Source organism: Mixophyes fleayi, chromosome 2 (genome assembly GCF_038048845.1).
Source record: "Mixophyes fleayi isolate aMixFle1 chromosome 2, aMixFle1.hap1, whole genome shotgun sequence".
Taxonomy (NCBI): Eukaryota; Metazoa; Chordata; class Amphibia; order Anura; family Limnodynastidae; genus Mixophyes; species Mixophyes fleayi.
This window is the reverse complement of record NC_134403.1, coordinates 122,475,329-122,499,799: the sequence shown is the minus strand read 5'-3', so window position 1 is coordinate 122,499,799 and position 24,471 is coordinate 122,475,329. Positions and strand designations below refer to the sequence as shown.

The 24,471-nt window shown below is 37.4% G+C and overlaps 1 protein-coding gene across 1 annotated transcript in view; it reads left to right on the top strand.

Moving 5' to 3' along the window:
* ABCC4 (ATP binding cassette subfamily C member 4 (PEL blood group)) overlaps window positions 1-24,471 on the top strand; it is a 256,495-nt gene that overhangs the window by 210,325 nt on the left and 21,699 nt on the right. The window contains exons 27-28 of the mRNA XM_075199901.1: window positions 14,730-14,819; window positions 16,872-17,044. Of these exons, the coding sequence (XP_075056002.1) occupies window positions 14,730-14,819; window positions 16,872-17,044 (263 nt within the window). The remainder of the gene's footprint in view (window positions 1-14,729; window positions 14,820-16,871; window positions 17,045-24,471) is intronic.

Genomic DNA, 24,471 nt, shown 5'->3' with positions numbered 1-24,471 from the left:
ACGAGGTATGATGCCAGGGAGTGGTGGTGTATTACAGTAGGTAAGTTATATGGTCCGCCAGTAGTGGTGTGTGAAGGGGGGAAAGCGGGAAGAAAGGGACAGGTGAACGAAGGCAATATAACTGCATGTTGATGCAGATGTTGCAGATTTCAAGTCTTGGGTTTCTCTAAAGTATTTTTTTAGCCGTATCATTTGTACCAGCTATAAGGCAGTGGTAAGTGCCTACTAGTAGTGATTACTGTCATGGCATAGTCTTTGTATTAAAAACTAATATAGACTTTATAAAACTTAATGTATATACATTACACATTAAAAGCTAAATGACTCGTGCATTTAATGTAAAATATAATGTAAAATATTTTCATTAATGATTTTACTATTGTTGTTCATTTATTTTCTAATTAATTTTTTTTATGTGTTCTAATGTGAGGTTTTAGTGAATAGATTCTTGTCCGTATCCTACACTGTGTTCTGTCTGTCTACATATGGCAAGTAACATTTAGGCAGAGAGTATTTCCACTCAGACTCAAAAAGCGTATATCTCGAGTTTCGCTTCGATTTGAATATGGTCTGAGCTGCGCTCAAGTTCTGTGCTCTTTTTTAAAACGCAAGTTGCATGCAGTTTGAGTCCTAACATGAATCAAGTCCACTATATTTTATAGGTACTAGAGATGCTCAGGCTCGGTTTCCCGAGAACCGAACACACCCGAACTTAGCAGATCCGAGTACGGCTCGGTACTTTTGCGTGTCCTCGGAATTGAAAGCAAGGCGAAACGTCATTGTTGCGTTGTCGGATCTCTGATCTCGCAAGCCTCGGATTTTATAAGTCACCGCCCTCCTCGGCGATCCAGTGCCATTTCACAGAGGGACACAGAACGGGTAGCACAGTTCTTGGCAGTCTCTAGTACAGTTGGGCAGCGTCATAGGTAGAATAGAAAGAGGAGGGGTAGCAGTGTTCTTCAAAGTCTCCAGTAACATTCAGGAGAGCTCCATTGCTAATTGTCATTTCTGAAATAGAAATAATAGGTCTGGCAGGCTTGGTCTTCTAAATCTGCAGTCACATTGTACTGTGTTATATAGGTAAAACACAAAGAGGAGAGCTCCATTGCTCTCCTCTCGTTCTCCCCTCTCTCCTCTGGTCCCCTCTTTCTCCCCCATGCATCACCGCCTCCCTATTGTGCCTGTTTTGTCCACCCTCCTTTAGGATGTAAGCTCGAATGAGCAGGGCCCCTCTCCCCTCCTGTCTCCATACCAGTTCTTCTGCTCCGTATTTACTCCATTTGTCTGCCCGGAGCCTCTGAAGTATTGGTACATTGTGTTTACTGTTCTGTACTGTTCCACCCTGTATGGTTTACTGTTTGTACTATGTACGGCGCTGCGGATACCTTGTGGCGCCTAACAAATAAAAGATAATAATAATAATAATAATTGCACCACTTTTCTTTACTGACACTGCTGTGTGGCAATGTTTCCAAGATGTGCTAGGATCTGCCGTGTGTTTGAGTCATTGCTCTGTCGATTAGCATCCAGCCAGGTCGCTGCATTCTTTGTTTGAAAGTGTATGAAAATAATATTGTGACCTGTGAGGTGGTCAAAAATGACTCCAAACGACTTTAAATTAGTGTTATTGAGGTGTAATGTATGTAATTTTAGCAACAAAAAAAAAAACGGGAACCAAAACAGGCAAGCAGGTGAGGGCTGGCAGACTTTAGCCCAGGGGGCAAGCACACCACACTGGCCCATAAGTAGCGGCCCATCCTTAAAGGGTGGTTTATATATTTATCTATATAAAAAGAGGCTATTTTAGTGTTGCTTAATCCATATATATATTTTTATGCCCAGACCCAGAGCTGGATTAAGGCTCTAGGGGGCTTGGAAACTTTAGTCAGGGTAACCGCCTGTGATATAGCATGGTTATCATTTTAGACAAATACACAAGCAATACTGTGTGCACTATTGTTAGCTGCACACAGTTTTGCCTTCACGAGCAGTATACGGTGAAGCGGGACTTACCTCCCATCTGTCCTAAGTGAAACAGTCACTCAAATTCGGCACTGTCCCACCAGATTCAGGACAGTTGGCAGACCTGTTCTTGTCACTGTCACCACTTGTGGCTGATGGTTACTTTAGCTCATTTGCTGGTTGTCTGGATCCTGAAATATTGGAGGCCCTATTTGGAAAAAAAATGGATACATAAAATTTAAAAAACTGCAACCAGTCCCAGTGTTAAATCAATAGCACCCACGTTTTATAATTCGGCCTCCCTCCAGCCACAACATTAAAATAATAATATTCACATTTGCTAAATAGATCTCTTTCCCTCCAACTAACCCTGACATTGGATAGTAAACACATTTAATATATAAACCTATTTCCCTCCCTCCAAACAGCCCCAGCAATAATTTAAATAGCATTTATGTTTAACAAAGATAACCATTTCCCACGACAATCCCAGGCATTAAATAATTCATAATCACATTTAATAAATAGACCTCATTTTCCCCAAACACCTCCACAATCAATTAATAGCTCACCACCCCAGCATTAAATTAAAGGTCCAATTACTCCATCTTAAATTCATAGGACCCACTATTAAATTAAATTGCCCCACCATCACCCCACAAATAAAATAGCACCAAATAAGTAGCCCCCACCTGCACTCCTCGATTAAAATAATAACCTGCCTCCCACATTATATTAAGACCCCCCTCCCTCACACACACACACTGCACTCCTATACTGGCCCTTCCCACACACACACTACACTTCTATACTGGCCCTTCCCACACACACTACACTCCTACACTGGTCCTTCTCTCTCTCACACCCACACAGACACACACATTACATTCATATACTAGCCCCCACACAGACACATACAATACATTCATATACTGGCCCCCACACAGACACATACAATACATTCATATATTGACCCCCACACAGACACACACAATACATTCATATACTGGCCCCCACACATACACACACAATACATATACTGACCCCCTCTCACATAGACAGATACTGACCCCCTCTCACACAGACACATTATATCCCTTACTTACTCATTATATTAATATATTACTACCAACCCCCCTCTCCCCCCCCCGGCACTTACCTGGCTCAATATGCGGGCTCTGTCAGTTTCTTCACACGTGGGATGACACCTGTCACATTGTGCGCGTCCCAAGTGACACAAACAGAGTGGAGGGAGGGGGGACGGATCGTTGGGAGCCGCAGCCAATTGAAGAAGGTGGCTGATCCCGGGGGACGGGCCAGCCTTCAAGTACAAACTATAGGGAGTGGGACCTGGCGGCCCAAAATAATGTTTTTTTGTCCGGCCCAGCGGGCATGTGCGGCCCAGCCTGCCCCTACACGCAAGGGAGGTTTTGCCAAAACTCAAAGTTAATCCAGGTCCAAAACCAGAACACGGGAGTCAGTGAACATCTCTAGTTGGCACAGGTTGCACAATGCAGTAGCAGTAGTGTTGAGCCCTTGTTGTGATTCATATTTCAGAGTTTTATTTAACTGTTGTGCCGTATTTTTAGGGGTGAAAAATGAGCACCGATATGCATTTTTTTCAGGGATATATTCAGTATTTGAAACCCACATAGAAGTTCCCTCTCGCTCTGCAGTTAGTCTCAGCTGGCCCCTTCTTTTTGTGCCCACATTAATAAAAAAAAAAAAAGCTATGCTCAAGCTCAATCTCAGCGGCCTGATGAACAAATCCAGCAACAGTCGATTGTTAGATCCAGTTGGAAAATCAAGTTTGGGTGCAAGAAAATAAATCTGGACATAAACAATATGAGACTGGATATATAGTGGTACCTCAGGATAATAACATTGCTAAATGTTAAACTTTACTGAGTTCTCCTCCTTTCTGGTTGGGCAAGGCAGTATGGGATATGTAGTTCAGCAATAGATTGTCTATTGTCGAATCACAGAATATACTTTTCTTTATTTCACATGTGTGTACTTTTTATTATAATTTAGGTAAGTTAGCCTTTATAATGTTTTGAGTTTACTGCAAAAGATTACAAAAGTCAGTAAGGGATATAGAAATAGAAGGTTCAGTAGATGTGTGGCCTTAATGTGTGGTACCAGGTGCTCATGTTGTTCGGCAAGTCACATCCCTAACTGAGACTGCCAAATATGATACACTGTGGCTGAAACATTACTGGTCAGTTTCCGTCTTTGTAAATATAGCACTAGGGGTTCATTTATTAAATCTTATAAACTAGTTTTTATTTCACAGCACAGTTTTGGTAATGTACATTTCTGGACATATCAGCTCAATGTATAAATTGAAAAATATCCTTTTGTTTATCAAGTTTATCTGTATTAATACACAGTTATGGCAGTCTACCACCAGTACATATGAATGAGTCATATTATAAATGTCCCACCCCCATGTTGTACAAACCTCAACAATGTTTAGTAAACACATGGTTCTACTACAGCTGTATTTTGCAGTTGGTGAGGTATAGCTTAGTGGTGAACCTGGTGAGTTTCTTGTATCCTTTAGATAAACATGCACTAGCTAAAAGCAAGGTTGACTGTATGTATTTGGGGGCTTAGTGTGATGGATTCACCCCCCTTTGAGATCACACGTCTTGTTAAGGCCTTGCTATTGTCCCCTCTTAAACTGGTGTCCATTTTGGCCACATACACTTTTTTCAGTATCTGCTTCAATTTATTGCATACCAGTACACTGTACACACTCCATGTCAGGATTATTTTTCAAAATTTTTCCAAATGTCAAAATGACGACTGTGTACATATCATGGACCTCTCTTACCTGAATATACACAGTGTAGTTTTCCCTCTCACCCTGAAGTTATCACAGTATTATCCCCACATGTCTGCAGTATGCACAGTATTGACTCCCTCAGTATTTTTAGAAGTGGTCAATACTGTGTAAAATAACTGAATTGGGGGGATAGAACTGTGCAAAGTTTTAGTATGTGCATTTATAACTCAAACTCGCATTCCAGCATCTTACACAGCATTGATTATTTAATCCTTGCAGTTATTTTGTACATATGACATGAAGGGTCAGTTCCCTAGTACAGTATTGAGGAAGTCAAAACTGTGTATAATATTCCAGTATTGCCCACTTATGTCTTCAGTATGCATAGATTGTCCCACCTGCTTGCATACCTACTGTTAACCACTGCCATTATGTGTATTGAGTGCTGTAATTGGATGAGCTTAATTTTATTTCCTAAAGAAAACTGGAAAACAGCCAGTGAGAATTCCTGAACTCAAATTTGGCTGTTGAGTTCACTAGAGGATATGCAACCACAGTTCATCATTAATAATGTTCCGTTTGCATGTTCCAGGGGCCATTTTGTGCAGTAAGTCAAACAACATGGTTCACTGTGATTCTAAAACTAGCTCTTGCTAAAGGGAAAATAAAATAGAAGAGGTGGGATTGACATTCTTAAAGATGCCTAAGTTAGTGCTACAATTTATGTTAGATAGATATTTGTTGCTTGACAGTAATATGTGTGTAAGGTTTGACACCTACATTGCAGACTTTTTCTCCTTCTGCCTTCATGTTCCTTATGGTTTCAAAACTTGTATACCAAGTAAATATGTCCATTTAGGGATGCTGTACTGGATGTTTTTTTCCCACACTTAGAGAGTAATAAATCAAGTAAATTGGAAAAAATAAATAAGAGAAGAGGCAAGTGCTTCAAACGCATTGTGTTAATATGACTCAATTACAGAATGAATAATTTGTAAAACTATTGCCACTGCTTATACTGCATATACACATATTAAAGCAACAAATGGAAAAACCTAATCATCCGCTGGCTTCATTGTTAAGATTTCAGCACAGCTGTAACTTTATAGTTTTTAATTATAGACCACCAGCAGAATGCATTTCCCATTGTTCACATTGATTTTAATTACAATTCATTTGACATTCATTTTTTAATCTAAATTATTAGAACGTTATTAGAAACAGCTCCTCAGAAGGTAGCTATTTTATACACAGTTGCGTTTAGTTATAGAGAAACCATCCAGCTTAATTGTAAAGAAAAAGTTTTAAGTCATGATCGCTTAATTTTCCAAATCTGTTTTCACTTGCTGTAGATAGAATATATTAATCTTAGAGATCATGTACTTTGTACTATTTTACGCTCAGTCTAATTCGGCCTATGATGCAATGCTGTCAATGATGGGGACATTTTTCTTATATAGTTTCTGTACTTATGGAACCTAACTTTTGTCTGTCTAATTGAAATTCTTCCAACACAAGAGAGTGGACTAGGGTTGAGATTCCATGATTATGATAAAGATGATGATTATTTTATGACCATTGTGTTTTGCCTATCTGAAATCTGTAACCTTGAGGGAATTTCATCTCCCTTGTTAACTTCCTCAGTTACATTGACTGCTGAGGATTTCTACAGACCTTTTATATCACTGATATATGCATTCATAGTATACAGGCCTCTAGAGTGAATGATCAGGAGATGCCTTTTCATGCTACAGTCAATGAAATAGCATGTTTCCTTTTATTGGACCTGTTTAGTTGTCCCATCTTCCAGGTACTAGAGTGTTGGATCTCTCCCTTGGATTACTCTATTCAATAACCTTTCTGTTAAAGGATAGTGTTGAGTAACATGTTGATGACCGAACTTTTGTGAACTTTTTTTAATGGTATTTCAGAATTTTTAATTTTTCTTTTTTAAACATTTATATTTTTTGTATTTTAGAAATGTAAACAAAAAAAACAAACAGAATACATCGACAAATAACAAAAAAGTGGAAGCAAATAAAGACATTATATGTAAAGCACTGAGCATGTTGGTGGTATACAAGAAAGGATAATGATAATAATAATATTAATAATAAAACAGCCAAAACAAATCGGCTGCCAAACCGCTACATCCCCCAAACCCAGGAATTTAGATCAGTGATCTTAAAGATTAAGACTAAACCCAGAACATGTTCTGAAAATAACATCACTAAAGTTCATTATTGGAAAAGACACAATTTTGTACCTTTTTTAAAAAAGAAGTGTTGATTATGTCTTAACAATCTAAACAAATTGAATACATTAAAATATACCATGGAAAAATGCTGCAACTCGTGGACCATGGGAGATTACAAGACTTCTGTGCTTAGGATATTAGAGCTTGAAATATATATATTATAAATATTGTGTGTGTGTGTGTGTATATATATATATATATATATATATATATATATATATATATATATATATATATATATTCTATGCTGTTGCTATGGTATACTGAAGTAAAATTACAAGCATTTCTTTTCAAGTGTCAAAGGCTTTTTATTGACAATTACATTAGTTTTATGAAAAGAGTCAATATTTGCAGTGTGAACCCTTCATTTTGAAGCACTCTGCAAATCGCCCTGGCATGCTGTCAATCAACTTCTGGGCCACATACTGACTGATGGCCGCCCATTCTTGCCTAATCAATGCTTGGCGTTCGTCAAAATTTGTGAGTTTTTGTTTGTCTACCCGCCTCTTGAGGATTGACCACAAGTTTTCATTTAGATTAACGTCTGGGTAGTTTCCTGGCCATGGACCCACAATTTCGATGTTTTGATCCGCAAGCTATTTAGTTATCACTTTTGCCTTATGGCTAGGGGCTTCATCATGCTGGAAAAGGTATTGTTCGTCACCAAACTGGACGGTTGGGAGAAGTTGCTGTTGGAGGATGTTTTGGTACCATTCTTTATTCATGGCTGTGTTCTTAGACAAAATTGTGAGTGAGCCCACTTCCTTAGCTGAGAAGCAACCCCACACATGAATTGTCTCAGGATGCTTTACTGTTGGCATGACACAGGACTGATGGTAGCGCTCACCTTTCCTTCTCCGGACAAGCATTTTTCCAGATGCCCCAAACAATCTGAAAGGGGATTCACCAAAGAAAATGACTTTACCCCAGTCCTCAGCAGTCCAATCCCAGTACCTTTTGCAGAATATCAGTCTGTCCCTGATGTTTTTCCTAGAGAAAAGTGGCTTCTTTGCTGGCTTTCTTGACACCAGGCCATCCTCCAAAAGTTTTTGCCTTACTTTGTGTGCAGATGCACTCACACCTGCTTGCTGCCATTCCTGAGCAAGCTGTGCGCTGGTGATGCCCCAATCCCGCAGCTGAATCAACTTTAGGAGACGGCCCTGGCTCAATCTCTAATATCCCAAGCACAAGAGTCTTGTAATCTCCCATGGTCCACGAGTTGCAGCATTTGTCCATGACATAACTGTGTGCCTGGATTCGCAGGTCTTGCCACATGTTCTTTGTGCTTCTCTATAAAGCAGTTTGCAGTGAGCCAAAACAGAATGCAGAATTCCCGAAGTAAGCAAAACTGATTTATCAACTAAGAAAATGAGGATTATGTCGTTCAGCTTACAAAAATGTTGTAAAATATTTTTTAGCTTTAATTTTATTTAGTTTTGTATTTTCTCCTGTATCTATTCATATACCTGATATGCATACAGTATGTCTGACAAAATTATTTTAATCTGTCCTTTTGTACCATTTTCTTTACAATTGTACCATATGGCACTCTATACTGCTCATTAATAGCATACACTGCCCTAGTACAGTGGCCACTAGAAAAGTGATCTACGTAGATCATTTGTTATCTGAGCGAAGTGACTCGTGTTTGGCAAGTTCTGAGCTGTCTTTGCATATTACGTCTGTAGACAACTTTCAGTCCATTCAAGCTTGTGATGTAGTAGCAGTTTGAAAAATGTTACAGTTTGAAATATCAATCATCAGCTTTTTAACAAATGATGGGAATAGGTTGGAGGTTGTTCATTTACTGCCATTTGCTGTGTATTTGGTAATACAACCGTTTTAGGGTATGAGGTGAAATTTTGGTTAAATACTGGCTAAAGTGATTAGTAATTCTGCCATCCAGCATATGAGCATCCATGATCATAGCTGCCTTTATTCTAGTTCAAGCTCGTTTGACTCCTTTTGGTCATAAGGTTGCCAGGGAAAAGGATGAAGGAAAGATGAGTCCTATGAACTAGAGTGTTTGTATTTTGCTATAGGCATTGTATATGAGCAAGTAAGCTGTGCTGTAGCGCTTCACCTGCTGGTTTCATGGGACTGAAAACCAGCAAATTTATGCATATAATTATAAGTACATAAGTTCAATTGCAATGTCTATCTGTTAAAGAGTATCATAGTCATTTATGGTATTTAGTGTTAGGGGACCTCTAACTGTGGTTGAGCATGAAGAGCCCAGATTGTTTGCTCATACAGGGCCTGAGTCATTAAGGTAAGTAAGGCAAAAAAAGGAGTAAATGTTCTCCGGGACAAACCATGTTAGAATGCAAGGGGTGCAAATTAGTTTATTATTCTGCAAATAAGTTAAATGCTGGCTGTTTTTTCATCTAGCACACAAATATTTGATAGCTTTATTTTTACACTGACATTTAAAGTTGATCTAGGACATTGCCTTACCCAAACTATAAATCTGTCCCCACATTTTAAATTTACCTCCCCCCAAAGCAATATGGTTTTGCCCAAGTGCAAAGTTGCACCTTTTTTATGCTTTGCTCGCCTTAATGACTCAGGCCCACAGTGTACAGCATAATGCCTGAAACAGGGGAGAACTATACTGAAGATATGTTGTATATAAAAACAAGCTGTGTATTATTAAACAAATTGCTTACATGCTTTTCTTTAAGAAATTATTCTGTTTACCAGTAAATCGTTATTTAGTCCTTTTGTTGCTACACAGGTTTTGATTGAAGTCTAACTAATTGAAAAAATGTTGGAGTGAAAACTGTGGCATGATGTAACAAAGGAAATAAAACAATTGGATTGCTTAATATGTTTAATATGCCACTAATTCAATCTGAAAACACTTCATTGAATTAGAAGATGAAAACAGCAATGTACTTATTTATCTTATTTAAAGGAACATTGACATACATTCTTAAATAACATTTCTTTTTTTTCAAATGTCATTTTCATAACGCATTTTATAATGTAAAAGTTATAAACAACGTTATACCATCAAAAAGAAGCAATTTGATTGGTGCATTTGTCAGAATACAGTTGATCTTGTCATGTAGATCTGTAATACAAAAGTCCATATAGAGGGAAAACTTCCCAGGTTTTGTATGTTTGATTTTAATAAAGGGTCATTCTATATCAAATCAACACAGGGTTTCAAATTGACCGTTTCAGATTGTAATGGAATTTACTATAATAAATGATATGGGTATTAAAAAAAAAACAAATCTTAGGCTGATATGTACACTGGTTTTGAAGTTATACGCCTATAAACTTGCACTTTTTTAACAAAAAAAAATAGCTTTTAACGTTTTTTTAAATTTGCATTTGTAGGTCACCTGATTGAGCTAGAGAGTTTGGCAATGTCTCATTTTAAATCTCTTTTTATGGGCTTTTCATATGATCTATAACCACCAAAAATTCTAGATAAGCTAGTAGTCCTAAGGCCACCTTTAAATAACTGAAGCAAAGATTCTTAGCTTAAATCGTAGCAGAGTCTGTACATGTCCTTGGATGAATGAATTAAAAACAAATCCCAAGTCACAATGGGTTGTAGAAATAGGAGGTAAACAGCAGTGCACAGCGTTCTGGGAGGTGGGTAAGCTGACTTACCCTTCTTGTTTAGTAAATACCCGGAATCCCAGTCCTCGGACCCTCCCCCTTGTTGGAAACTGCAAAGCTGTTATGGCTCCCAGAACGCTGTGCACTGCGTTTACCTGCTATTTCTACAACCCATTGTGACTTGGGATTTGTTATTAATTCATTCACCCAAGGACATGTACTGACTCTGCTACGATTTAAGCTAAGAATCTTTGCTTCAGTTATTTAAAGGTGGTCTTGGGACTACTAGCTTATCTTGAATTTTTGGTGGGCTCGTTACAGCTCTTCTTATAGGACTTGCTTCTCCCATTCTATTTATTGGGGTATTATAACCAGACCCTGCTTAAGCAACGGATGGTATTTATTCATGCTACTCTGCTTTGATTTTTTCATATTTCTGTTATATGAATTTGTTTTTAGAGTGATCACTCTTTAATATTTGTTTGTGCATTGTTTAATAATATTTGCACTTTTGCAAATATAGGGGGGTATTCAATTGTTAGCGAGTTTGGAAGTTCGAGCGTGCAAAGTAATTTTTTTTGCTATTTTACCTTATTTTCGAGCGCGAAAACTTCTCACGCAATTCCAATCTTTTTTTTTTTTTTACCGAAACGGTGTTATCGCGCTCCAAGCGTTTGTCAATGTTAAAGTATAGGCTGGCTGCGAACCCTTAGCGGAAAAAGCTATTCAATTGTTTTTTAACGCCAAGTGTGAAAAAGGCAAATATGCTGTTTTATCTCGCACCTCCATGGTCTGCTCAAAGAAAAAATTTTTTTATTAAGTTAAGAAAAATATCCATTAAACTGAGAAAATAAGTGTAAAAGTTCATAAAAGTAACCTAAAAAAAGAAAAGTACTTAAAAAAGTGTATAATAATTAATAATTTTTGGAAATTTCCCCCTTTAGAAAAAACCATAGTGGTGCATGTATTTAAACTTTTTTATATTATTTTTTTGTTTTTAAGGGGGGGTGGGGTGGTGGTTGTGCCAAAAAGTATCATGTTTTTTTATTTTATTTTTAAAAGCAAAATCGTTTGCTCCCCACTCTATTTAGTCTTCGCCCTAGTGCTGGCAGGCTATTGATGTGTGAAAAAATTGACGTAGGGTTCCCCCTAATTTAATTGAACCAGCACTAGGCAAACCAGCCGGGGTGATAGGCACTATAACAGGGGGGGGGGGGGAACACAGTTTGGGTCCCACGGCCATAATGACTAAACACCCACAGACTGTTCAGCGCTGGCCTGGATTCCCTAGGGATTGTGGTCCGCTGAAAAATGTAAGCGGGCCACCCCCCTAGGGACACTCAGGCCAGTGCCGATAGCACTAGGGCTCTTCCTACTACCCCTGGGCTATTGGTAGTAGGGTAATAAATGGGGATTTTGGATAAACAAAAAAAAAATAATTGATTTGTGGAACTACATGTCCCAGCCAGCCATGTTGTCCTAAATAGTGTGGGCATGCTGCTACTTGTCTAACTACAAGCACCAGCGTACCCATAGCACCCAGGGCATGTTTGCACTTGTAGTAGAACCACAAGTGCCAACATGCTCTTACACCCACGGCTGGCTGTGATCTGTAGTTCCACAAAGCAAAATGTTAAATTAAAGCACAACACCCTCATTCCAACCACAAATCTTTATTAAAAATAATAAAACCCCAAGAAATACAGTAAACACCCTCATGTACACCATAGATTTTAATAAAAAAAAAAATAAAAAAAAAAATACCATGGACGAAATCCTCAGTTGATGCTTTACTTACACACACTCATTTACGCAAAGTCCCAACAAATATTTTTACCTTCGAAGAAAGGTCCGGCTTGCTCACTGTCCCACAAATATTTGTACCTTACAAATGTCCATGCTTGGCCAGTGTTCAAATGTTTGTAAATTTCAAAAAATTTACCTCCTTGTAAAATCTTTAATTCTGCTGTACAGGGGGGGCCATTGTTGCTTGCAGTGCTGGGGCCCTTCTTAATTGCAGTGTGGGGACCCATTCTCTTGTGCAGTGCTGGGGCCCTTCTTGATTGCATTAATTTACTTTTATTTTTTTATAGTAAAATGAGTGCCTTAACCACTCCTCATTTCAAACTCGCTAGGACCAATAATAGAGCGCAAGGGGGTGAATGCAAAAAAACAATTGAATTGAGGGGTTTGTTTTTTTTAAACACACACTCGAACAGGAAAAAACGAGCACGTTTTTTGTTTTTTCCGAGCGCGAAATTTTAACGCATCTCGCTAACAATTGAATACCCCCCATAAAGTCATATTAACCATCTTATCCATCCTTTTCATTAACCACGCCGGGGAATTCCATCTTTTCCATTTTACTAGGCGATTGGGCCCTTTCTCCTTAGCTCATATTATTTTCTCTGGCTGCATAATTTTCTATTAGGAAGCGCAATTCTCTCTCAACCTAATTACGTCCATATGCTGAGCTGTGCGCGTCTTAATATCTGTTCATTTCGGCACCAATAGCATATGCACCTAATTTACGGCAGACATACTCAGGGGCTGATCTAGATTGTATTTTATTTTAACTTTTAATAGTGGGCTCCCTGTGGCTGCACACTATGTGCAGGCCGGTGTCACTGTCAACACAGACAGACAGTCAGAGTATGCTGCCCGGCCTCTCTGACTGTGTTTATAACACAATCAGAGCGGCCGGGCTCGGTCCTCTGTCCGCTTGTCTGTGCTGACAGCGACAGAAGCATACCCTGATTTGCACCCCCCCTTCCCATGGATCTGCCACTGGACACACTTCAAACATTTATGTCCCACATGCACCCATGATTTTTATACAATTGTCTTTTGTTGTTGCACATAACTTACAAAAAATACAATTTTAAAAATAAATTTTGCTTAAACATGAACACAAAGGCATATTATGTGCCTGAGCGATAAAGAAAGCACAGCAGTACTATTACAGACAGCCACAAGTGGTTTGGTGGAGCCAGAGACCATCATCCACTATTTGTATCTGCCACTGACCACCCACAAATGCTGCAGCTTTCTCAGGCGTATATGCTTCCTTTTCCCGGTCTGCATCCGTTCGCAATTTCACAGACACACCTTTACTGTACTTGCTAAATGTTAGTGCTCCTGTCACACTGAGAAAATTGCCAAATAAAATTGCCTGATAAAATCACTCTTCTTTGTGGTGAATATGAACCTTTTGGAAAGCAATTATTAATTTATCTTTATACTGCGAGACTACAGCATAAGTATAATGGTAATACAACAGACATTTCTTGTGGTGTTCTTATTGACCTGAGTTGCGGTTACGCTATTTATGTTCAAATTACTGTTAGCTTTAAGGGCTGTTTCACACGGTTATCAATCAATATGTTTGCTCAGTCATAAATATACTCGATTTTGCCCTTTTTACTCATTGAACTATCTGCAATATATTTTTTTTAACTCTGTTATCCAGCAAAGCTTTTAATATCATCTGGGCAGAGCTGTTTTCTTGTGTCACATGTAAAGGCAAAACAATACAGTGTATACCATGGTAACTGAAATAAAAAAAACCTCAACCTTTGAGGATATATTTATATAAATTTATGAAATAAAGTCAGTGGGAAAAAGCATACAAGATATGTAAAGCAATATCTTTAGTAAAAATTGCAGAAGGGCAGATACAAACCAATAATTTCAAGTTGTCCAAAAGTGGAAAACCCCATTAAAAAAGTAAAAGTATGTACTATAAGTGTAGCAAATTAGTTGAGCAAAGTTTTTGTAATGAAATTACGAACAAAACTAGTCCAGATATTTATCAATTTAATGAAAGCAGAAGTACCTATCCTGAGATTACTGACCTCTCTCTAACGCAGCTGTACTGTACAGTATATCACAACCGGGAATTTATATACACATTTATTCTACAAGATTATACTTGCAAATACATATGTATAGAGTATGGGCATTATTACTGTGACAATAGAAAACCAGCCAGAACAAAAAATTATTTTCAAACTACTTCATTCTTCTGTATAATACATTCTTTATTCTTCTGTATAATACATTCTTTATTCTTCTGTATAATACATTCTTTATTTGTATAATTTCTTTCTTTCACAAATTTCATGTTATATCTTTGAATAATAGGAGCCGGTGTTATTCACTGGGACAATGCGAAAAAACCTTGATCCTTTTGATGAGCATTCTGATGAAGAACTGTGGGATGTTTTAGGAGAGGTACTGACAACAAAAATATATATTTATTATAAGTTATAATGTGTCTCATTGTAACATTTATGATCTCTTATGTACCTGTGTAGCTTCTGCTCTTTCATTGTACATGTCACTTACTGTGCTTTTAAGCCCTGATATTGAAAGGAATGAGAAAAAGACTGGGATACAGTTAATAATCCTCTACCTTCCTTAAAGATGGCCTGTAATCAAAGTGTCTAAACATGAATGTATTTTTCCTTAAGTAAAAAGCACATTTAATATTTCAAGTTATTTATGCACTGGAATGCCAGCACATTTCTTATAGAAAACAATGTTTTGCTTGTTACTGTGCCACTTTTTGTTTTCACCAGGCAGCATTTAATCTAATTTAAAAGTTAAGTCGATAACTACATAACCACTTAACAGGAAGCGTCAACAGTTCACATCTCTTCTGACTTGACAGTGGTATTAATTGAAAGTAGCAGACCTATTGTTGTGTCTGGGAGTTGAAGGGAGAAATATAGCCAATTTCCAAGAATAAAGTAATGGAGGGAAAAATTGGAAACTCGTTTTTCCGTTTTAAAGAGTTTACTTTACTTTACGTGATTTAAGTTAGTAAACCCTGAGCAATATGGGAAAAGAGAGACAAGTTCTTTTTTTTCTTAAAGTAGATGTTCATGGAAAGCATTTTGTTTAAATTTTGGTAATCCAATTTAATAATGTAATATTCAGATGTAAGGTGATCATTTAAACTCATCAGCCTCTCTGCAGTAATAGGGCTTCATGCTCACTGGTCTCCCTTTTGTGTGTTCTACTAACATTCTTAACACTAGTATAGTTCATATAACCAATTCTGAAAATGCAAACTGTTGTGTCCAATGACCACATGCCCATTCCCAATATTATTTGTATTCAGGAGCATTTCAGCTGCGTGTTTCCAAGCTCAGCCTTTTACATTTATATGTGTTTACCACATGAATGCATTGGGAAGCCTAGGAAAGCTCCAGTGACCCCCCTAGATGCTAAATGCAGTCGCACAGTTTCCACCCTTTGAAGCTCATTTATATATTTTGTCTCATATTTCACCTGACACTGCATCACAAGGTGCATGAGTGCACCCAGCCTATATCCTGGTGACTGAGCTCTTCAGACAAAAACAGGTGCGTTATGTCAAAATGCTCTGCGGGACTGTATTTTTTTACAGCTTCTGAAAAGACTCACTCTATAGTCAGCCATATTTTCATCACATGCCCGCTTGTTGCAGGCTACTACTGTCTCACAGATCAAAACTTATTTGGGCCCTAGGTTTAGGACGTTCTGGGCCATATATTAATGTAATTTTATGTCTACTTTGAATTTGTCAGTTATTGCAAACTTACACAGTTAATTAATGGTGTGATAGGCAGCTTAAAGGAGGTTGGGAATATTCACACAGAGAGGGTCTACAGTGTCCTCTCTGTGCACAGAGACAGCTCTCTTCCTAGGCTGTCTCTGTGCAATACCAATAACAGTTTCTGGCCTTTGTTACTTAAGTTGCTGTGGGGATAATTCAGACCTGCCCCAAATACCAGAAAAAAAGGAAAGTAGTAAAATGTTTTGCTCTGTTTCTTAATATATTTATCCTTGTATAAAAAAAAATAATAGTTGGTAGTTTGATATTTACTTGACAGTTTTGCCATCTAGCTTGCCATGTTTGGAGGTTGATGAGCAGACAAAAAGTGACTGACGGTTTGACAGGCTTGCTCTACAGAGATACCTTATATGAAGTGGTGGTTTAATACATAGGGCCAGGTTCTACAGTGATATAATAACTCAAATAACTATCTTCTCATCTTTTTCATCTGCATCAAGATAGATTCCTAAAGATGTGGAAGGGGTGTCAGCTGCGTGTAGTTACCTTATAACAGATCTGCAGTGGAAAGTCAGGTTAGAACTGAGTAGTGTCATTTACCTACATGGTTCATGTCTGAAAACTTCAAGTATGGGATTCAGAAGCTGTAAAATACTGTTTGTTTTTATTTTGGATAAAATTTGCCGCAATGAGGGTCTTAATTACAAATATATGTTTTGTCACAGGTGCAGCTGAAGGATGCCATTGAAGAATTACCTGGTAAAATTGAGACTCAGTTGGCTGAATCTGGTTCCAATTTTAGTGTTGGCCAGAGACAACTAGTCTGTCTTGCACGAGCAATTTTAAGAAAAAATCGAATATTGATTATTGATGAAGCAACAGCAAATGTAGACCCAAGGTACATTGCATTTATTTTATTTAATTGCTTAACTTATTGGGTTTATGTAAGAGAAATGCATTCTAATGCCTTCATGATTCAAGAAAATTGTGGAACATGTCCTTTTCAAAAACTTTACAACAGCTGCAGTTAAAAGGTAATGTGTGAAAGTATTAATATATCTGACATCCGTACAACTTAAATGGTAATACTCAAAATCGTTTATAGAGTAGATTATGCTTCATTAAATTAAGTAGATGGAAGCAATAAGGAACTAAATAATAAGGAATTTATTGAGATCTATAGAACATACAAAAAGAGAGGCCATACACAGAGAGAGATTTAACTTCAGCCCAAGAGAGAGAGCCTCAGAAAGAGCCAAAATAATAATAAATTGTGACTCCTGTAGGATTTCTTTATTTTCAAGTTATTCCATGGCAGCCATTGCTCTTCTAACTAAAAGTATGTAGTTTGATTTCCCTTGTACGAAGTACCAAAATTAACGGATTAAGAAAGTAAAAATGCTAAATGTCTTTGCAGTGGACTGTACATTCCCCCAGAGATACCAATATTGTCAGGGTTGGTTACTAGGAGATGGTGGCTGCATACTTTTGTCAGTGACGTTCTTAAAGATTGCACACTCGACATCTAGAAGGTCTCAATGATAATATAGAATTCAACACTATAGACCATTGATTGATGCCATAATGATCAGTGTCATGAACACGCTCCCAGCTTCCATGACTTTGGGTGTTTGCTGTATGAGGCTACACACGATTCCAGACCACAATCTCTCTCTACCTATCACACAGGTTATAGACCTACTGAATCGCCCCCACACAGCACTCTCACACTCCCACACACTTCAGGTTTGCCATCACCTATTGAATACGGGCAATAGGACCCCAATATACTGTCCCACACTGGCAAACAAGGCTTCTGGCTACCCACAGGTTAGCAAGGCCCACCCCAGCAATCAAAGGGTTAACTCTTCACACCTCCAGACTGGTACACAAATGTAAATGTAAGCACACACTAGGCTTGTTAGTCAAATGTATTAACAAAGCACATACCGGCATTCAAAGGGTTAACTTGGTCGAGCTATATTCTTCTTAACAGGCTAATGGATTCATTTGAATATCAAGGACGCCACTTGCTAAATTTATTGATTTAATATACAAAGGTACAGGGCATTCAGATATAAAAAAAAAACAATTAACAACAATGTCAACAATTTGACATACTCTGAATGTAACCCCTTTAAACTGCTTTGCTTGTGTATGTTATTGTATAATCTGTGCCATGGGAAATTGGCTAGGAAGATGGACAACTTATCAGTGTGGATTGATTTTCCCAAAAGACTAAAAAGCTGAGACCAATTACAAAAAATTGTCAAATACACTTCCACACCTGTCCCCACCCCCAGGGATTGTGGTCTGTGACACTTTGTTCAATCACCATTTGCACGTTGCCTGATTTTCTACCCAGTTCTACTACTTGACCTAACTTTTCTGTGGAGCGTCACACAGACCCAATTTTATTATTAATAGATCCTCTGTGAATTTAACCATCTATTCAAATGTATATCTCACTGCAGGGGCCCTTTGAAGCAGCTACAGGTGACACTGCTATCTTCTAACACTGGGATGAGCAATACACACACAGCATACTTTCTGACTTCATATTTTACACTTTAGTAGCTCAATTTATCAATTGATTCATTTGATATACCATATTTACACTGCAGTTATGATATAGGCCTTATTCCCCACAATTATGTGATGAGATAACCCTTATAAATAACTGTAAGTTCTTTATGTTTACGACAATCGGATTTATAGTTTTAATTTTTTTAGGTACTAGTTTCTTTGTCCCTGTGTCCCTTTCCTAGTTATACTTTTCCCGGTAATTGCCTTTTTAGTAAGTTATAATGTGTAGTTTAACGCTAGACAAATGACCAGTGGAGGGAGTTACTGAGTCTCTTGTATACTCTCAGAATTTTGTGGACCTGAGTCAGAGGCCCTGCATTCCTTTCCACATTTCAGGGATTATAGGTATAGAGAATAGTGGTTTTAAGATGCCAATGAGAAAGTTTGAAGAGCAGTGGTTATAATCTGTATACTAAGATACATAAGGGCACTCTTATAACATAGTTTTCTTGGTAAGAAATGGGGATAAATAAAAGAATAAGAGAATAAACAGTAAATAAAAGTATTTATAATTTGGATAATTCATCTGTTACACAGAACATATAAACTCAGACTGTTTTATAAATCTTCAAGTGTATTCAGGTTCTTTTCATAAAGATATCTCTATTTCGGGAAGAAAATCATTATTACTCTCTAAGAAATCACATAGAAAGCGGTGTGAACAGTCTAACAGTTTTGTCCCCATCAATAAAGGGCTGACAGGACGAGATGGAAAGTTATGAATATAAGGGTCTGTTATTTACAGCAGTGCAGTAATCTCGGTAAATAAAAATGTATATGAAAGTATTTAATTAAACTAGTATTCAACCCCGCCGTTTCATTATTGTATCGTGTTTTAGAATGAGTCTTATTTTGAATCAGCTTGGCAATTTGAATGGGATAATGACGATCATGTTTTAAACTTAAATAACTTAAATAATTTAACTTAAACTTAACTAATAGTTATGCCAATTTATATTTTTTGATGTTTTTCAAATGATTATTAAAATAGTGTTATTAATATGATTTAAATAAGCTTGGCCTCATAAAGTTGGATGAAATTATGAGTGGAGGAAACGCATCAGCAGAAAAACTTTTGATAGCTCTGTAAAGATTTGGCACTAGTACATATCAATATCGGAACAGTAGTGAATAACGTTACATAGCTGGGTTTAAATTATTTGGATACAGACCAATATTACTTAAACTAGTGGTGGCCACCATTCCGGGCAAGGTTTGTAATATCACTCTAGCAGTTTCTTTGACTGTGCACTACATAGGTCTGCAGTCTTGAAGTTCCTGGATTTGGTAATTATTTCCAGCCTTCGGTTTGGAGTCTCTAATTTATTTGGGACTTTTTTGGTTCCTAATATATGCCCTAGAGAGGATTTGCATTCTGAACATATCAGTGGTTTATTACCAGCTAAACCTAATGTATACAATATTGTATTATGCCATTAAGAATACTGAGAGGTATACATGAAGAAAGATTTATTGGTTTATGGGTTGTGTTTTTTTACTTGGATATGTACCAAGTGTTGTATGAATTTTAGAGATTTAAAAAAAAAAATTTTTAGTTCATGATTATACATCAACTTTATTTTCAGCGAATGTTAGTTTTTTTTTATTATATGGTATAAGATTTAAGTCTATATGAAATGATTTTGAGATTGTTTATGTGGAGCATTCCCGAGCGTTTTTTGTCTTTTATGACTTGTGTAAAGGGGAATTACAATCTTCTGAAAAGTGTATATACTAAGATAAGGGCTTGTTAATTCAGCTGTGAGCTAAAATCCAATATCATCCTTGCTCCGTTTGAAACTACTTCAGGCTCAGAGTGGAGTGGAACTTGGGCTAAACATTTTTAGCAGACTCGAGTTTTCCTTGAGTATCTTTAATACAGTGTACTAGAACACAGCTGCATATGGGAACAGAGCTAGTTTACACATTGAATGGAGATAATTTCAGTGATGATATCACTGCAGAAACTTGGGAGTTTCAAGGTTGACTTAGATCAGGTTGATCTTACATGCTGTCACTTTAAGATCCAGTATCATTTATGCAGGCAGAAAGTACAGTCATGGCCAAAAGTTTTGGAAATGACACAAATATTATTTTTTCGCAAAGTCTGCTGCCTCAGTTTTTATGATGGCAATTTGTATATACTCCAAAATGTCATGAAGTGATTAGATGAATTGCAATTAATTTCAAAGTCCCACTTTGCCATGACAATGAACGTTATCCCAAAACAACATTTGTACTGCATTTCAGCCCTGCCACAAAAGGACCAGCTGACATCAGGTCAGTGATTCTCTTGTTAACACAGGTGAGAGTGTTGATGAGGACAAGGCTAGAGATCACTCTGCTATGCTGATTGAGTTAAAAAGCTCAAGCTTTAAAAAGAGGGTGGTGCTCGAAATCATTATTCTACCTCTGTTAACCATGATTATTTATAAGGAAACACGTGCAGTCATCATTGCTTTGCACAAAAGGGCTTCACAGGCAAGGATATTGCGGCTGCTAGTAAGATTGCACCTAAATCAACCATTTATCAGATCATCAAGAACTTCAAGGAGAGAGGTCCAATAGTTATGAAGAAGGCTTCAGGATGCCGAAAAATGTTTCAGCAAGCGCCAGGACCGTCTCCTAAAGTTGATTCAGCTGCAGGATCGGTGCACCACCAGTGCAGAGCTTGCTCAGGAATGGCAGCAGGCAGGTGTGAGTGCATCTGCATGTACAGTGAGGCAAAGACTTTTGGAGGATTGTCAAGAAGGCCGGCAAAGAAGCCACTTCTCTCCAGGTAAAGCATCAGGGACAGACTGATATTCTGCAAAAGGTATCGTGATTGGACTGCTGAGGACTGGGGTAAAGTCATTTTCTTTGGTGAATCCCCTTTCAGATTGTTTGGGGCATCTGGAACATTGCTTGTCCGGAGAAGGAAAGGTGAGCGCTACCATCAGTCCTGTGTCATGCCAACAGTAAAGCATCCTGAGACAATTCATGTGTGGGGTTGCTTCTCAGCCAAGGAAGTGGGCTCACTCACAATTTTGTCTAAGAACACAGCCATGAATAAAGAATGGTACCAAAACATCCTCCAAGAGCAACTTCTCACAACCATCCAAAAACAGTTTGGTGACTATCAATGCCTTTTCCAGCATGATGGAGCACCTTGCCATAAGGCAAAAATGATAACTAAGTGACTCGGGGATCAGAGCATCGAAATTGTGGGTCCATGGCCAGCAAACTCCCCAGACCTTAATTGAGAACTTGTGGTCATTCCTCAAGAGCCGGGTGGACAAACAAAAACCCACAAATTCTGACAAACTCTAAGCATTGATTAGGCAAGAATGAGTGGCTATCAGTCGGTATGTGGCCCAGAAGTTGACTGACGGCATGCCAGGGCGAACTGCAAAGGTCTTCAAAAAGAAGGGTCAACACTGCAAATATTGACTCTTTGCATAAACTTAATATAATTGTCTATAAAAGCCTTTAACACTTATAAAATGCTTGTAACTTTACTTCAGTATACCATCAGTATACCATAACAACATTTGACAAAAAGATCTAAAACACTGAAGCAGCAAACTTTGTGAAAACCAGTGCTTGTGTCATTCTCAAAACTTTTGGCCATGACTGTACATACTAACATGGTGAAACATAAATGTAACGTAGAGTGTGAACTACTTACCTTTTCCTAAATCACTATAATTTAATTAATGATAAATTAAAATGTCAGTTCCCTAAATCTTAATTATTCTAAACTGGAAAATGAAGAAGCATACACATAATGGTTTGTTTAAGACAGTCCAGTAAATGCATATGTCATAAACTTTATTTGTAAAGTGTGTCACAAAACTGTATTTTTTATTGTACTTTTTCCAAGTTTTACAGAGATTTTCAGTAAATATTTAGAATTTTTCATTGAATATTGTTGCTTGTGACTTGGTACTAATATATCTAAATATTTTGGTGCATCAGTAACCATAATACAGTGCTAATATCCTGTTTGCAGCTGGAATAATACAATCCCTAACATCCATCTTTCTTCATACTGCCCCACTGTTTCTAAATGTTCTTCCCATCTTAGGGAGCTGCAATTCAACTAATCCTCCTCCCCTCAAAACCAGCTGAGAATGCATTATTTTGTCTAGTAAGATTACATGATCTAACACTATATGCTAACCTAGATTTTCATTTCTTCAAACAAAATATATTTCACCTCCACCCATGCAACATGCATAAAGCCAGCCAGTCCTCTAGTTTATATGATGAATTTTCTTTCATGACAACATAATTGTCAGATTTGTCTTTATTTAATACCATGTTATCTACACTCTTTATGCCTATTTTAATTGTTTTTTTATCTTTGTCTTATTTTTTTGCACAGGTTTTTGTCACAGTAAATAACAGATATATAGTTACACCTATACATACGAATATAATATAACATTAAACACACAGTATGTATGTCTTTGTATAGTGACATACTGACTGTGAACCATATGGAAGAAAAGAATTTAAAAGACGATCATGATTACAAATGTAGGTTTAACACAATTTCAGCATTTCCTACTAAGCATGAAACAATAAATGACAGGCACATGAAGACTAAAGCCCTGTAAAAGTTACTATTTCTAAAAGTAGAATTTAATCCCAGACATTTGCATTAAGAATCGTGAATCACCCTCCTTCGAGCATTACAGCTTAAAATCTCCATTAATTGAGGCGTATGAGAAACTTTGTGAGGAATTTACATTTCTTTTGAAGATTAATCTGTTTGATTGACGTTTAAATGGTGGTTTATTAACAGCTGTTTTGTGCTTAGATAAGACACTAGTTTTATTTTGTGAGGGTAAACTGTTTGGGTAGATATTGTTGGAGCATTTGACAACTATATTGTGAAGTCCTGTGTGTGTGTATCTGCTATATAACTGTAGTCACAGACTCCGTTTGCAAGACCATAATTTGTGACAGGATCTTTGATACCTTTTTTAAGGGACAAAGCTTGGGTTGCCGGGGGCAACAATTTTCATACTGCACAGTTTGTACAAATATACATGTTCTTTGCCTTTACCCCCATTATATATCTTTGTATTGTTGAGAGGATAATCTAATACAACATTTCCATTATTTGCAGTATATATAAATTGAATGTGGGCATGTGAAATGTCTCTTACCATAGTCTAACTTCTGAATAGAGAACAGTCCTTAAAGACAGAGGCAGATGAAAATGTGTAATGTTCCAAAACCTTGGGGATGATGTTTATCTTGTTCTGTATTACAGCGCAATCATTGTTTTGCTATCCACATTCAATTACTGCCCATTGAAACTAGCTAAAAATGATAATGAAGTCTCGGGTTATATTAGGCTAACCTCTTTATTTCTGCAGAATGCACACAATAGTAGTCCTTCACAAAGTATTCTCATTGTTAATATATATACATTTTAGTCTGTCATATGTATTCAAGAGCAAACTCGTTGCTTTCAGACTATACCCTTTAATTAAACTTTTTCGGGAACCGCACAAGGCAAGGTTATCTTATTTTGGAAATACTAGTTGCTCTGTGCGGTGCCATTTACAGTGATCTGGAATATGAATTTTCAGTACATGCAGTATGTCTGCAATGCTGAAACCTTTCATTATGCTTAAATATCCAATTAGGCTATGTGGTTCGGTTATACTGTAGTACCAGATACTTCTTTCTGGATGGTATAGACCAGGGGGTGGAAACTCATGCATAATAAATATGTGAATAAGT